This window comes from Branchiostoma belcheri, unplaced genomic scaffold (genome assembly GCF_001625305.1).
Source record: "Branchiostoma belcheri isolate BF01 breed outbred unplaced genomic scaffold, Haploidv18h27 scaffold5, whole genome shotgun sequence".
Taxonomy (NCBI): domain Eukaryota; kingdom Metazoa; phylum Chordata; class Leptocardii; order Amphioxiformes; family Branchiostomatidae; genus Branchiostoma; species Branchiostoma belcheri.
Window position 1 is genome coordinate 959315 of NW_017804131.1, and position 17858 is coordinate 977172.

Sequence of the window (17858 nt, forward strand, 5' to 3'; positions counted from 1 at the left end):
GAAGAAGCAGGCAAAAATGATAGAAAGAAAAGAAAGTCTGGATTAATGTGGCACGATTGGTATGTTGATGTTAGTCAATGACATAACAGAAGTGGGCAGAAGTCTTCGGTACACACATTCAAACGACTGTGTGCTGCAATATATGAGAAAGAACGCTAAATTAAACAATTGTTTTTAAGACATGACCTCGATGAAATCACCACAAATTCCCCAAAACGTAGGGGCATGCCCTGGAATACCCGCTAGAAAGTCTGCACACTGGGTATGAAACACTGCGACTAAATAGAATGCAATTCGGAGCGAAAATATTTGCAGAAGAAGAAAGATAAGATTCTCATAGAAAGCCACAGTCTCAAACTTTCTTCACTGTGTGAAGTTGATAAAATTCAGTGAGACCATAGACTATCATCTGGAGGAAAAACTGTGAAGACGGCTGTGTGAAAGTCTCTCTCATGGCAAAAGTTAATGTGCAACTCTGCGGCGACTAGATTCCTCTGTGGCGCCCCCTCCAAACGTTTATTCACTGCATTCTCACTTAAGACCACAATAGAGACCTGTCCTCTGAAAGGAGAGCTAAGTGGAGGATGTTCTCTGTTTCCATCGATTTGTGCTCCTGTGTAGGAAAAGGGGGAATTAGCGGGGCCAAACGCGGCCGTTAGTTTAACGTACGGCCACTCGCGGGGAAATCGCGCAATCCCACCGCCGGGAAGAGCGAGTATTAGCGCGGGCCCCGGGGCTCCGATAACCGATGATTTATGGAAAATTGCGCTATCGACAGGAGGCTTATTGTGAACGAGAGATGCTTATCGCAGGTAATCGCCTGATGCGTCAGCTGCGAGACAATGTGAGTATAAAACAGACGGTCTTGGCTATTCCCCCGTGTGTCGATACATGCTGTTTATCTTCAGCATCGCGAAAGAGACTGTAAGGCAAGATTTGGGTCGCTTCTATCGAAGGAAAAGTTTTTGCTTTGAGGTAAACCTTAGAACATCCCTGTAGCTTCGTATAATTGCACATCGCGATATTTTAATAAAAGTTCCTGGTTATCATAGCAGACCATATTACAGAAAATGGTCTCTGGTATTCCATTGTTTTATCTCCAACAAGTCGTTTCAATTGTTCAAACTTTCATTAAGCATTCTGCAAGTGTTTCACACTGCAGCTTTATCTTAGAAAGAATCATTCGTTTTCTCTGCGTCTTATACTTGAACTTCAGTAAACCCCTGCCTTATGAATGTTCACAGGCTATCGATCATGAAATGAAAAACGATGCACTGAGATGACCCATGGACGACTTCACGTTGTCTGTCGTTGAACTTACTTTTCCACCAGATGCCGTTTCAGCAAGCATATCTAGTGTTTAGCCTTCAGTAGGGTGGATGAAAAATGTCACTTGATCCTAATCAGCTGGCTTTGTTTTTTTCAGTGATCTCAAGCTGGATTGTGAACGCACATACGGAACAAGCAAAAATACTAGAGACCTGGCGCAAGTCTTTGGGAACTCTTGTTAGATGATCAGCTAGATATATTGATACCATTGTACCAAAACATTTTAACTCGTGATGAGTATGAGCATAAAGGGAAAATTAATTAAATGGTACATTTACATCTTACGTTGTTCAAGTGTAATGGTATTCTCACGCCTAACAGAAACCTGCTGCGGGAAAAATGACCATTTTAGAGAGTGGTAATCCTTGATCCAAGGATCATCCGCATTATCTCCAATGGCGTCTATTGTTTTATCTGACTTAGACATCATCCGCCTCTTGTCTTAACGTCTTCTCTAGCGGAGTTTAAGTACTGAAAATTCATTCAACTTTAAATCCCCAACCTTCTCAACTTTGATCCCTTAAGAGCGGCCATTTCCATACATACTGCTGAGGTCATTTCCTTTATCGATTGCTGCTTCTTGAACCTTTTCTGGAGCCTTTGTTGAGGATGGAGCTTCCCGTATACAGATGTTGATGGCAAGTAGCAGGACAGCGTTGAGCCCGAGGCTTAGCGCCTTAACCGTGTGTGTCAGCGGAAGTGCCTCTGGCATCTGGTCGTCTGTGGCGGATTGTTAAACTGTCCGAACGCAGGAAAAACTTTGGCGGGTCGATTGAAGATCTGCCCCCGATAAGATCAGGATAAATCGCGCTGAGTAAAGGAGACGACCGTGAGTAACGAAGTGTAGGCTGCCGGGAATCTCCTGTCTTCGATCCGGGCCGCTGCAAACGACTTTGAGAGGTGCCGGATTGACATGAACGGGTCGTTTCCAGTCATGCTAGGGAGGGCAAAAGGATCGTGCATGATCATGTTCCAACAAAGTAATTGTCCCTTAGGCCACAGTAAGTAAATTTTATGGATGACATCCTTTGCAGACTCCAAATCTAATGTGATAGGGTCAAGGCGGGCCAAAAAAACAAGATCCTACATTTTCAAATTTAGACATCATAAACTTTATTGAACAGGAAATGATAGCTATATTGTGCTAAGGTTATTGTCAACAACACCCATTTGTCACTGAAACAACACTGAACAATAAAAGTTTTCAATCATTGTACAAATGGTTCTGATTCAGTGGGAACATATAAAAGGAATGAAATACATCACTGCATCAAAGTAAAAGACAGAACAATAAAGCAGAGCCTTGTGTTGTCTCCCCTTTTTATATCTATCTGCCATCCACGTTCCAACATGGTTAGACATGTCAATTTATCCATTTTCGGCATGTCAGAGAGCAACAAAATTTCTTGTTGCTGATGTCATCCATAAAAATTACTTGCTGTGGCCTTATAAGGAAAACTAGCTTCTATGCTGACTTGCCTTGTAACACACAGGAGTGGGTTAATTCCTGGGAGAAACTGCAGGTGATGTTTGATCACCTTCTCCATTCTTTCTAAAAGAAAATCACTTTTCGTTCCCAAGCTCCAAATTTCAAGGTTGAATTTTAAACTGTTCCCAACGAAACGTATATTTGTACCAATTTGCATGGAATTGAACAACAAATCACAACACAATCGACGGACGAAATGCTACCACTGCACAACAAACACAATCACTTTGTTGAGACTAGTGTTGGCATCACTGCGACGTTTTCAATTCGTAAGTCCATAGACTAGAGCCATTTGCCATGGCCCCAGCTAGTAGATGTTTACCTACTAGTACATGTACCTTTACTGAAGATCAACGAAGCGTTCGTGTTATATCACGTAACTCTTGATCTTTTTAACATCTACCTTCTGCTTTTATTGCTTTTCACATGGATTATACCGTATACGGTTGGGTCGCAATTGCACTTAGAAATGACAAACTTATAGCAATGTGAACCATTGACCCCCCCCCCTAAAAAAATTCAAACGTTTTAACAATAAAGATGACCGTTTAAGATTCACGGTAACAGCTAGTCTGTGTATGCACTAGTCAGTGGTGGCACAGACTGCACCTTGCTATAGCGAACATTCAACGAATATATAGTTGCATTATGCGGGGTTGTTTCGTGTCATGTCAGTTTTTCTGTCACATATCATAAATCTCTCTTTTTTCAAACATATATAACTCTTCGTGTAGTGACTGTGTATTCAATTTTTCTCTAGCCTGGGGCGCCCTTCCTCGGTGCCATACATCATTAGTACTGTATGACTGACGTTTCATATTTTCACATTAGACAGCTTCAGTGGCGGCTACAGCTTGATTAGTTTTTGAAGCAGCGGGCAAATGAATATAATCGCAATTTTACTTCTGCAACGAATGTCAAATTCACATGCACTTCTTTATCGTACCAAAACATCAAAAATCAGAATAAAAATTTGATGACTCGCTCCGGAGATTTCAGTCGTTGACGATGTTATTTTGTAAACTAGTGATAAATTGCCTGACAACAGGAAATAGGTTAGAATTTGCATACGTATTCTTGCCTGTCAGCAACCTTGTCAGTTTTAGCAAGCTTGTGTTTACAGATACGGCGGATATGGAGCACTCATCTTTCACGACTAGACAACCTTGTCGTGCTCTAGAAGATAAACACATCACAGTGTAGACTGCTTGTCGTACGGATGGTAGACACGTAAATACCATACCAACCATGTATCTTTGTCGTCTCAAGATCAGGTCATACAAAAACAAAACTTCCAGCTTTTTTGCCCTTAGGTAAACCGTATCTAAGATAAATTTGTCCCATAGAATCGTTGTTATATAGCAGTAGATGATGTACCTTGTACATAGTACACTTGTTGTGCAATAAAATTAATTTATCTATTCCCCTAGTTTTCTTTCTGATAATGTTCAGGACGAAGGAGGCTTTATGTACATATATGTCCGTTTTTTACACGTGTTCTTATATCATTTCTTATAGGTGGATGTACATGATCTTTAATAATAAATATGGAGACACGTATATTCACAAAATTCGCATTCATGGTGTAACGTTTTGCTGGTTTGAATCCATGGATGGTTCAGTGAAGTACCCACGTATACGTTATATCTGTTATGCTAATCCGTTGTTTAAGTTTAGAAGCTAAAAAAACCTCTTCTTTATCCAATTAACTTAGTGACAGATTGATTAGTGAGTTGTTTACTACAGCAATAACTAAAGCTGCCTGTAGCTATTCATGCTTCACTTTGTCATGTAACAAGTATGTCAGGATGAGATTGTGTGAGTTTCTTCGTACGTGGATATTTCAAGCGTAAATCTTTGCTAAATGTTGTGATAGATTTTGGAGACCTATGGGGAAAACCAACTGAAACGGAAAATGTAATACTGTTTTTCAATGTTTCTAATTCAGAGCAGAAGATGAACGCATTTATTACAGAGAAGGCTTAAGGTTTTAGTTTAATTGGTCTCTTGACACCTTCAGTAGCGTTACCATCTTTAATTCCAGATGTTCTACAAGAATGAACACTTTGATTGATTAGCACCATTTTGTGCAATATTTTCATCACTTGTCTGGTGCAGACCATAGATGGCTTGGGTGGCCCAATGTGTAATCATCGACGATGCTTGTTATTGCCGAGGGGACATCTAGGCATAATACAAAACGTGGTCCAGTAATTACTAGCCACATCTGTGATGTGAAAAAAAAACTCAAATATCAAATATCGTTTCAGGAAATATTCTTGAAGCCGCAGTGATCTCCACGTTTTTGTGTTGATGAGTCCGTAAGTAAAAATGACGCTTTTACTTCTACGGATTTACTAGTAATATGTTCCTATATAATCCAAAGGAATTAAAAAAGACTCATTCCTTATGTAACGCCGACATCTTGCCCATTACGTATCTTGGGTTAAGATTATTATCTTTAAGTTAACACAGGTTATCCTTTCGCGTTTACACCACACAATAAGACCAGCAACACGCCGTATGTTTGTGCAGGCTGCATAGTTTATATTGCGTAGCGGCATGGCCAATGCATGATCCACATACAGGGAAACAAAACATTATCCATTGCAGACACAGGATGGAACGAACGGAAAAGTTGGTTCAAACATCAAAAGCAGAGACCTAAAGCTAGACTGATAGTGTTGTAATATTACACTTCGAATTTTGTCTTGCGTGAATACAAAAATATTCCTGATTTCTTTCTTACATCATCTTTAGTGCCTTTTCATGGCACTTGATCTTCATGGCATTGCCATTCAACCATAGCTGTAAATATAAAAGACAATGTTGATGCAATGAACACAATACTCTAGCAACAGGGAAATGGCGCTACTTGTCAAATATGTGAAGACGAGGAGATAGACTTGAGACCTATCAAAGCTATGCACATAGTGGGGCTTTTTGCAATTACAACGTAAAAATGTATGATTTACAATATCAATACATCAATGGCTATATCATGTTGACATCTGGAGAGGCATCAAATATTATGTCTCAAATTTTTTATTTCGGAACGTTTCTACCGTAGACCAGTTCTGTTAAATTTCTGTTTCTGCCTTTACTTCACAAGCTTTAAGACATATATATTATGTATTAGCCCTGAGAAAATGTAGGCCGATAAACTTTGGTTAGCTGTGCCACGTTACAATAAGCAAGAGTACAAAAATATGTGTCTATCTAAGCAAGGGCCACGTAAATAGATCTTCAGGTTGTGACTACTGAAAAACAGAAGCGAAGACAGAAAGGTGTGACTGTGTCGATGCTTTGTTAGTCAACTAGTTACAGATGAACATGAAGCAATTTGCCTGTCAGTTAACTATAAACGAATGCCTTCCCGTCCAAATTTTGTTTCGATGGTAATATCTTAGAGAAGGTTCACAACACTGGTAGAAACTACTGTCATTTCATCAATAAAAAAAATGGTGGCAATCTGTTAATATTTGGCAGATTGTACCATGGCCCATGGTCCCAATCTTACACAAATGATCCTCTTTTATGTAGGCTGCAGACCTTACAGATTTCAGCAAACTTTGGGGTTGATAAGCGTAGATGTCAAGCATGACGGCAAAACGAAAGAGACATGAACCCGTATTTTAGTTCATCCAGATCAGTTTGTACAATGTCGGTGAATGTGTTATAAGTCAATGTTTGCAGAATTACACTTGACGTTCAGGCGTCACCATTTGAAATTTGCATGGCTTCTACAATATCTTTAGACGGAATACTGCAGAATTTACCATCTATCGTGCTTCCACTGCATGACTAAGGGTCCAGACAAAGATTTCCTCTGCTGTCTTCAACGACAGACATCCATTGGTTCACTACATATAAGCGAACACCCTTAGCCCACGGTGAGACCAACGCCCACCCATGACCATTGATCTGATGTGAATATTGACAAAACTTTCTTTTTGTACCACATACATGAATTTACAAAATGACATTATAATGGGTATTCTATTACATTTATATAGGTTCTAAGCAAGCCCTAAATTTAACTCTTTCTCCTTCTTTCTCGTCGAATTCTATGTTTTTGGTGACAAAAACTCTGTATTGAACATCATTATCGCCTCCTAAGAGTTGGCATTCTGCCTGAAGCTCATTCGAACCATCGGCCTCTTTGATGTCGAGTGACAATCCCACGCAGAAGAGGTTCAATCTTCTGCCGTCTGTCCTAGAAATGTGACTGATGCGTGCTTTTGGGATGACACAGCGGGATTCCCCGTACTCTTGGACTTCATTATCACAGTTGCAAAGTCCTGTAGGATCTGCGGGATCGCATGTAATGTCCATCTTACAGCTGACAACGTGCAGTTTACCAGATTCGCCATCAGAGTCGTCATCGATAGCTCGTTGTTTTCGATTTCTATCTTTTTCTACTTCTTCTGGTTCGATGTAACCATCGAATAAACCCTCGCCATTCAGCTTTAATCTTCCAGAAAGCGTTTGGATGCCGTCAAAGTCACCGCTACCGGAAATGATGTCACCACTGCCAGAGATGATTTCCGTGACGTTTTCGCCGTCGCCATGATGGCCGCCTATTCCCTTCGGACTTTTCTTCGGATGCAATAGAGACATCGATACTGTGACGTTCTTACTGTAAATCACAGAGGGAGTCCTCTGCTCCTCTGAGGTAATTGATAGATTCCACAACAAAAGGATGAAAACCCGGCACAGCAGCTTCTTTGTTCCCCAGCAATCCATGGCTGACAGGCGCCCGTTATCTCTCACGTGGGATTACCTGCAGGAAATGAAAAAAAAGAAGAAAAAACAGGATCGTGTCAGTCAAGACTGATTGCACTCGTCCTCCTATCGTGACCGAAGACTCCAGACTTAATTGAAAGAAATCAGACGTAATCTCGGACCACGAGAGTCGGGGGGATAAAGAAGAAGTCCCGCTAGGTTGAGAGATATCACAAATAGTCTGAGCAATTCAATTTTCGTAAGTCGCGATGGAATGTGGCTGGAGTGCCATACATTATGTTGAAAATCACCGCTATAGGGCACGCACTGAGGCTTATGTTTTTGTTCCCACACTTCGTTACGTGTCCTCTACCTTTACCTACGTAGGATATGCGTGTACTTACATCTACATATTAATGTTTTTAGCACTGATTTGTCTCTGGTTTTCATTCATTGTTTAGTCAACTAAAATTCATAGAGAATTATGACTTTACTTCAACCATACCGGAGTACATTTAATACCTCCAATATTTAAGATTATTCCAGAATGTACAAAGAACACATCTAAGCTGCAAATCCTTATTGTCGTTCTCTGGATTCTCAAGCGCTATACTATAAGTCACGCGGGAAGGACATTTCCATTCCTCTGTAGTCTGTGTTACTGTCGGGAGATTGCTTCTTGTGTAACGATACACTAGACGTTACCGGCTTTTACCTGCACGCTGTAAAAGCATCGTAAATATTTTACTCCATAAAATTGGCTTGGCGATAACACATCACGTCGACAACGACGTTCATAGCCAGCGTCTCATCGCCTTTCATCAGACAGCTCTAATTAATGTGCAGCAGTCTCAAGATTAAACCAATCTTCTTTCTAATTTGCTGCGTCTTGAATGTTTGATACATGAAGGCAAGGCGCATGGGGAGAACATCGTCTTCATGTGATTTTGTGCTTGTATGAATAATCACCGGCGATGCTTCCATCAATAATATATGATGGTTATTTAATGAATGCCTTTACTTGGAGTTCTGACTTGTACATCAATCTTAGAAGGGGTGTTGGTGCATTACACAGCTGAAATACGAGGTTTTAAGGAGCGCGCGGTCCTTGGACTTGTAATGTGGTTATCAATCCTAGCCCAGGACTAGGCTTGCAACACTTTGAGCAAGGAACTTTGAACGTTTGTGACGACTGAGAAATACTGCGTAGAGAGTCATCGGTGGGAGGTTCATTGGATTCATCGACACTCCAACCACATGAATCATTCTAAAGCTGTTCTTGGAATTTCTGCGTGTTTGCATACATGTGCATAAAGTGAATAAAGATTGGATTATATACGTTATTGGGAAAAATGCAATATGTCAGCCCCCTCCCCGCTTTTGTAAACAGCTCTGCTGGGATGCTATTTTTTCATAACAACGTGCATGCAGCGTCATTTGAGCAGTTTTATTGGCGCCATGATTATTCGTCTTCAGGCAATGTCTCCCTACCTGAGAAATTAAGCTTCATATGAGAGCTGAATGCTACACGTGGTGATTAATAGTCCTAGTTAGACATTACACGTCTTGTCTGGCATGGTGGCAACAGTAGCAGGAGCGCTACAAATCCTGTAACTAGCTAAGAATTCTAATAATGTATAAATAAAGATACCAGAAAACTTCAGTGAACAAACTCTTCTGAAAAGAGGCACACGGAAAGAATAAAAAAAAGTCTTGATGTTCGGGTATATGTCTTTCAAGACGTTGATGACTGACGATAAACGTGAACAAAACTGTTGCCATTTTTCCTACAAAGGTATTTTCCCACGGTATTTCTTCGCAGTTCCTGGAACTGTTACTTGAGCGGATCCACCTTTCTAAGACGCAGGTAATTTTACGACGTCTAATAGCCAGGACAACCCACACGGCAATCACACTTGTGTAAAGTCAATGTGAGGTCTTGATAAGAAACCCAGCCAATAGACAAAGTGGCGTCTGGTAATGGTTACGTTGGACAAATTCGTCTGCCCTCGTAACAGAAGGGTCAAGAATGAAGCCGTGGGAATATCGCGGTCAACAGAGGCGACGATGGGAACTGCACTTCTGACTACTATAGGGGCAGCTTCCATTTCAACTAAAAGTCTCATTTTATAGATATCAAGACCTCTTTCTCTCTAGTTCACAGGGCAGTGACTTGATCTATACACTGGAGGAGTGTTATTTTAGTTGAGAAATTGGAAGTAAAGTTTGGAAATACCAATCGCTACCTTGCACCAAATGTGGGGGACAATTTTCCCAGCCATAGCATTCGCAGTAAAAGCAGCAGAACGGAATTAGCCTCAGTTGTAAAAACAGGTACTAGCTCCTTATAGCTCCCATTAGATACAAAGTCGTATCTCCAACGTAACAGTTTATCACCGTAAATGTAGAAAGTTATGCCTGGCCTAACTTTATCGCGAGACCGAACATTTTGTAAAGCAACGCACACTCTTCAATGCTCATTTTTCGATGATATCCATGTATCTGGTGTAGGTTTAACAAAACGCATAGCTTGTCGAACACGCCTATTCTCTAAAGTGTGGGGATTATAAGGCGTGACAAATTACAAGCAACGTTCTGTATACAGACATTAGCACAATAAAATGTAGCAATGATTGAACACCTGCTCCAAGACAGCTATGTACAAGGTGAAGGCTGTACCAAGATGCCACAGCTAAATTTGTATCCAATCCATCAACACTACCAACGTATTGAAACCGAAGGAATATCAAACTACTGTCTTTATATCACACATTGCAAAGGATCATCGTTAAGTGGCTATACTAGCTGTAAGTGTGATCCACTATCACTGTCATTAAGACCCCTGCTTTTCGATACCTAGGACACCATTGTCAGACTTGTCGCAGAGATGGCTGTGAAGAAAATGTTAACTGTCAGTTACCAACTAAATCTATCTGTAGGACGGCTACTTCATTTTGCTTTGCTTTGTATGAATGCGCGCCAACAGAAAACACTTTGTAAAGCACCCCTTAGTCAAACTGATCTATATGTTAACATACTACACACTTGAAGTTCACACCTAAAAACGGTAAATGTTTCAGTGTTACCACCAGGACATTTTGAGGAAAGGAACATGTAGTGAGCAGCATAAGTCCACACCTAAAAATGTCCACACCTAAAATGGCGAATGGTACATTGTTACCACCAGGGCATTTAGAGAGTAAAGGAACATGTACTATTTCAAGTGCTATGTACTTGAAACATGTACCGTATCCTTTTCCGGGATCCCTACCTTGATGATTAATGGAGGGACTCGACACCTATAGAACAGTATCATTTCCAAGGCTAAAAGCAGGGATTCCGTCCTTATCTTCAACACACTGCCTGGTGTAAACATTCTCTGCGTACCACGAGTCATAAATCAGTGTATCATACGCCTGGTTAGGCTAGCAGGTGTTAGTGTACATGCTTTACAATGTGCTATAATTATAATGTTTGGGAAAATCCTTCAAATGAACAAACTTATGGCAACGAGAATCATGGTAGTTTGACGGCTGGTTGATATAGTTTCACTGTGTAGAGGATATAGCAACGTTTTGGATCTTGGAAGCTTTAAGTCAGTACAGATATAATTTGCTTCAGGTTGTATGTATATTCCCACGCAGATTCTTTTATACCCATGTAAATACTCTTCTCCAACATTTGCCATAAAATATAGCATAACTTTAATATACTAATAAAATTCAAAATATTTCATACCTCATCTATAGGCACACACTAAGTTTCCACATATGCAAAATTTACAATGTTGACATGATAAAGTGCCCCCGTAAGCTACATAACTTTTAAAATATCAGTGACGTTATCACTGGAAAGAATGGACATGGGTCTACATCAATTTTTCGAGATAGTGCGGTGCATCTTACTCTACAATACCACAAAGGAGCATCATGTAACAAAGTCGTTATATACCGCTCTGCTGCCCTATTGTCTTGATGATCGATGGTTTGACACACCTGATTTTAAGAAATGTCCCACATCTGTCTCACCTAGCCGCCGAAATCCTTGAAAACATCGTGTAAAATTGAAACGTTTGTCCAGACCCAGCCCGGCACCTCCCCTCCTCTGCGCGCAGCGATGACAGCTAAACCATAAAACCTTCGCCTGGGGCATATTTTACAGTGAAGGTGAATTAGCCTCGACCGATACGATACAAATCATACCCTTATGCTGCAATACAATCCATCAAAACCAATACGTTTTGAGCTGAGCGGCAACAAAATACGTGACAGCTCTTTATTCTGGGAACGTACGTCAGCGTATTGTTATGTGAATGGTAGGATTACCTTTAAATTCACCAAGGAATCATCAACCGGCAAAAGCTCTTACAGGTCTTTAAGGTATCAAAGCTGTCTTCTGCAATTAAAGGGCGTGTGATAATCGTGAATGGAATCTTCTCGTGCGAATAATCGGATTATTTACGCTTCGATTGTCTGTATACACGGCAAGGGCGGATTAACCTGCTGAAAATGTATACAGGATGCTTTGAAAGGGCGGCAGCTTTTGTACATCAGAGCAGCATCTATACGGGGCTGGTGGACAACAATGGGATGATAGTGGGCTGGGGCGCACTCAACAGTAAAATGTCATGTCAGGAGGACAAAGCGGCGGCTCAATGGCGCACTTAAGGGCTTGCCACCGTCGCGTGTTGAAATCAGCTTGCCTTTATCAGCCCGGCTTGTAGCCATAACATTTCACATGACGTGAAGGGAATATGGGCCTGCTCCCTCACCCCAGGGAACGTACAGTTATAGTATATTTTAGAAGAAATTCATCTTTGTGGTTCCTTTGCAATTCCATACTGCCATCGCCTTGATATCTCAGCTGTACGGATTCCCAAAAAAAGACAAACTCTTTGATATGTTCTAACTATCTTTTTATTCTCGGATCTTTGAGAAGATGATAGATGTTACATGTCGTTACTTAATTCTTACACATATCGGTCTATCGAGCCATCGGTGAGATCTTTTCAGACTTTAGATTAACTTACGCCTACACGTTACACGCATCGCAGCTTTTGGGACTCAAAAGCAAAGCTAAAGAATTATACCTGTCAAATGACAGAACCGGTCCGACAAATACTAATGTAGCTGATACACTGTGTTATCTTCAAAGCTATAAAACACGCTGCTATTCACGTAATACTTAAAAAGACGATTCCACTGGGCATTTACGCAATTTTCTCCCAGTGACGACCACGTTCTTGTGCACGTTAGAAAATTCTCTTGAGAAATCTATGATACATCTAAAAAGATAGATATGATATGGGTCATTTATCTAAATGTCTGACATTTATTCTTGATCACGAAATAATCAAACCCAAACTTTACAGTGTGTGGTTCTGCGTGGCACGAAGGTCCTCGTGAACCGAGAACTTTTATTTTACTGGAGTTTCTCCAAGCTTTCTAAACTAAGTTAGTTTTTATGAACTAGAATGCATGGAAGCAGCTTATGCATCACACATTCACTATCAATGGTAGGTATTAAAATGTTACTGATCATGAATAGATGTGCCCCGTTAAAACGATCACAAATACAAAGATATGGGACCACGCATGCGATTTCAAACTTATGTGATAGCGACTTTGATAAGTAATTAATCACAGTCTGCAATAAGGTAGTAGTTCTGCCCACGGCCTAATATCGTTATGAACAAATCTTTTGTTTACGACTAAGCCATGGATATCCATCATAAGGATCAGAACAAAGACAATAAAATCTTAAACTCGCATTTCTTTCATCAAGTTCATGTATCCGTATTTTTGCCATCATTTCTCTTTTCTACTTTGTAAATGACGGATAGAAAGCTTTAGCTTATGAGACAGCGCGAAACTTCGTCAGACTGTCCGTCTATTGAGGTGGAGCCTCCGAGGCGCCTGCCCTGTGTTTCACTTAACCACTCCTATTTAGGACAATAGCCGAGATCGCTCCTGTTTGCGTTGTGAATACAAAACCAGCTGTCCGGTTTGGTTTGGCTTGCACGTGATTGCTGCACCCTTGGGAGCAATGATGTCAACAGATACATAGTACAGATCCAGATAACACGGTTACTGACAGAGACACACGAGCTCTTTAGAGAGGAATCATGCTCTTTATAGAATGTTACTCGACTCCGAGACTAACAGTCTCTTCTCTATGGCTACGCCAGGCCCAAGAACAACGTTAGCAGATTCGTACCTCATTGTTCATTAGACTTTTTATAGTTGCATCGAACTAGGCAACTACGTGTTGATAAAACGATCATGCCAACTAGATTGGCTATTTCTCCATGCTTAATCAGTCAAGTTGATATCAAAATGATTGGTTTAGACCCGTAAGCTTCGCCTGGAACTTCGGTCGTATCATTGGATCTACTTCATAGATCTTTAAGATACAAGTTATGGATAACGAGGATAACTATTGAAGATGTCATCACTGCAGTCAAAAGCTAATCCAGAGGCGCGCAAATGTTGAGATGTCTACTTTAACTGTCAGGTGAGTTAGACATGCGAAAGAAAAGCCAGAGAAAACATATCACACTTGTCGAAGGAACGGTCGTGTCTCTAATCATCATATCAGGTAGCAACTTAGACGTACTGGGTAAAATGTACGAGCATCCCTCCTTGCTTTTTCAGACTGGAAACAAGCAGAATGACAAAGTCTCTCCAAGACAAACATCGGCAAGAAGTCGGAATGAATATTAAAGCAACTGCTAAACTAAACAGCGAGGAAATCATTTCTAGAGGAAAATCCTTCAGGTAATCTCAGAAACCTCTCCGCCTCCGTGCTATGCATCCCACCTCCACTCAGTAAATATCTACAGACACTCCTACCTGTATTGCCCCCAAGGGAAGAGAACGGCCGGGTGTAGCTTCAGCCAATCCTCGCCACCAACTACGCCCTGACACCTGTCTCAGACAAACTTAAGGCGGGCGTCATTTGCATAATTGGCACTTTTCCGGAGGAAAGCGATCTCACCAATCCTGAGGTGGGAAATGGGCTGGTCATTGCAAAGGTGGTTCCTGCAGTTAGCATATCTTTACCATGCGGGCTGCGGGCCACGTCCGGCCGGAGCGATGTTAACTTCCCGTCAGGGAGTAGCCGGGAAGTGGGATGGAATGGGAGGAGCACATGGACAGAATTGAAGGTTGCTATTTCTTTTAATCTCATACATATTCTGTACAAAATTGTAACGAATGCTACTTTTTAGTATGACTTTCCTTATAGCTTTCATTTATTATTTCGCTAATACTAATATTCTGCTCATACATATTTCTGGGAAATAGGCATGCCAGGACCAGATAGAAGACCTGTAATTGTAATGAATGAATGAATGCTAATTAGATTACTAGCAGTATGACTGTCTTTTTTTGTTCTGCCCTTATTTCTTGTCTTTTTTTTATTTTCAAATAGACATGTATAATACAGGGCATGGTGGTGAGGTACTCCAGCTGTAGCAAATTTTAACCTCATCACCAGACATACAGGTATACAGCGACAAAATACAAACAAAAACAACAGGGAACAGCAAATGGAATTTTTGGGTGGAAAAATTGTCTTTTGTAATTCACACAACTGCAACTGTATATTCTTCTGCTCGTCAGTTACATACATTTCTGGAATCATTGTCAAGTCACAGATTGGAGACGTTGGAGCTTACTGTGGGCAGAAGTAGCCAACAAATGAAACATCATCGCTCAGTACTCCGGTACACTGTATTGAACGAAGCGCCCCTGAACAGCCGGTGCAGGGTATAGATCAAATGCCCAGAAATCGTTAAAGCACGTTCTTAACAAATCGGGCCGTGCAAAATGATACAACATAGATCAATACGATTGGATATAACAGTTACTCCGTACCAGTAACCTATTCCTCATGGTTCTAATGTCACCTCGTATTGAAGTCAAGCTAAGTTACAGGGTGACCATTAGCCAGCAGTCTGCTAGAATATATCAAAAGTTTTCCAAAGAAAATATGTTTTCCGTATGCATTCCTGCCCTGTGTCTAAACCCAGTAATAAGTTACAAGGGATTTTTCATACCAATATTTCAATAGCTAGGTACTACAACATTGTCCCGTTCTGAAATTGGGATGCAAAATACGGTACTGTGATATAATTTAGCCAGTGTATTCAATTTTTCTGTCAGGGCTACATGCAGTACTCCTCTATCCTACCATACAATAAAAACAGTGTACGTGACTTACATAATTTCATTATGAGCTGAATTATTTTGATATGAATTTCCTCATTTTACGATTGTGAAATCTGCATTATTTATCATTCCCGGGCAATGCGTTATGGTTAAGTGTGCACGAGTCGACTTCTTGTATCAAGACAGGTCAAACTTGATGGCAAGCTGCTGGAAAGCCCAACGACAACAGCAACAGCAAGTATGCCAGCAACAGCAGGTAAATCAGAAGTGCCTGACTACCCCACTGATTTCGTATATGTTTGTTTTTTTTTCATATTTTTTTTCATACACGAGTCCCAAGCCAATTGTATCTGGATATCGTATAGACAATCTTAGATGTTAGCTTCGTTGATTATCAGCAGTTCTGTCTGATCCTTTTAAAACATACATGAATAAAGTACAACGATGTCCCCGCCCAGTCGCTTGGGAAGACAGGACGTACGGACGGCAATACAGGGTGTGGATCAAATGGATTCATCCATAATTAATTACCCAACATGCCTACCATTTACCGTCATTTCCGGAAGCACATACCCTTATACTATAATGACTTGAGCTCTCCTCTCACGTTACCTGGCATCTTTATGATATCATGCTAAGTCTTCTGATTTTGAATCTAAAACGATAGTGTAACGACATTTCTGCAGCTCATATTATGGCCGTGGTAGTGGGCCATTTATAATCTATTTTTAATATAACGAACATATCTCAAGGTATAACTATGCCACTGTAATATACAATCATTGTTACAAGACTCCATATACTGAACACACGAAGCAGGTGCCTACTCAGCACATATGTTACATATAAAAAGATATTTAAATCATCTGAATATTCAAAGAAATCTATGCACCTCATAAGGAGAGGACAATAATTCTCCCAATCAAGTTATGTTACATAATCTCATTGTTATCGACTCAAATCTCTAGAGGAGTTTCAGTCATACGACTCCTCTGTTAGCTGGAAACCTCGCTGGAGAAAGAAAACTCAACCATTTGCGGGTTGAACCTGTCAAACTTGACGTCGCCTGCTTGATGTAACAAAGGCCATGAAAAAATACAATCAGTCAGCTGCAGACACTGCAATGTCTAGGACTTCAGACACTAATGTTGTCATTTTTCTTCCAATCAATGTTAGGAAAAGCTCAAGGATGTTCTCTTGAGCCTTCCGATGGCTCTTGCCTTATAAGGTGAGCCTACGTTTGGCTCAACCGTGCATGAGAAATGAAGGTCATGGCGGCATATCGCATGATAAAGGGCCGAATCAATAAACCGATCGGGCCAAAATGATTACGAAGGATCCTTGATATCTACCACACACAGCAGGAGGCTAAATCAACAAACAAAAGCTTATAAAATACTTACATTTAGAAGACCACCAAGGACTATGATACCTGCTTTTCCTTAGATTATCTTGTCGAAATATGAATTTCATTTGAATCGAACGCCATCTCTTTTTTTCACACGTCAGTGGACACAACCATCGTAGACATGGCAAGAGTGGATCGAATTTCATTTAGAAGGACACCATTGTAGTATATCAGGGATTTTAAGCAAGATACCATTGTATCAGGGATTTCAGCAAGACAGGTGAGACAAAGGAAGAGATAAGAGACGGGTGGCGAGAACAACGAGACGACATTGATCTGGTCGTCGGAGTAGAAAACGTAGCGTGATTGAAGACCGGATCAATTAGAGAATAGGTACCGGCAGCTTGAAGCAACCGGAAGACAAGACGTTTCAGGGTTACGTGCTACTGTCTAAAACTGCCAATTTCAGAATAATGTCTGGCAAAGAACTGCTTACCAGCCAAGACTTGTATGGTAAAAAAAATTAGGTAACTACGTTTCTATGTCATTTGGGAGAAAACGTTAAACGCACATTAGAAGTATGGTATGCCTCAGCGCTAGGCTTCATGCCAATGTACGTACACTGGTTTACAACCAAAATAAGTGCATAGGAATACGTGTCAGAGGTCGGAGTTGCCAACGGTTTGACCTCTGCAGGTCTTGTGAGAATGTGTCAAATTTCAAGGGTGACTTCTCCGTGCTCTCTATTAGACTGGTGGCTAGATTGCTACCGCTAAAAGCTGGCAAAAAGAGAGCC

The 17858-nt window shown here is 40.8% G+C and overlaps 1 protein-coding gene across 6 annotated transcripts in view; it reads right to left on the reverse strand.

The window, feature by feature from the left end:
- Window positions 1-5505: 5505 nt before the first annotated feature.
- The window catches only part of LOC109479956, a 69480-nt gene continuing 57127 nt past the window's right edge, over window positions 5506-17858 (reverse strand). For 4 of the 6 annotated variants that reach the window (XM_019782040.1, XM_019782041.1, XM_019782038.1 and 1 more), the window contains exon 2: window positions 5506-7601. In XM_019782040.1, the coding sequence (XP_019637599.1) occupies window positions 6827-7564 (738 nt within the window). In that variant the 5' untranslated portion in view covers window positions 7565-7601 and the 3' untranslated portion in view covers window positions 5506-6826. Of the gene's footprint in view, window positions 7602-11538; window positions 11738-14394; window positions 14457-17858 lie in introns of those variants that run through there. The other 2 variants (XM_019782036.1, XM_019782039.1) reach the window with 2 other exon arrangements.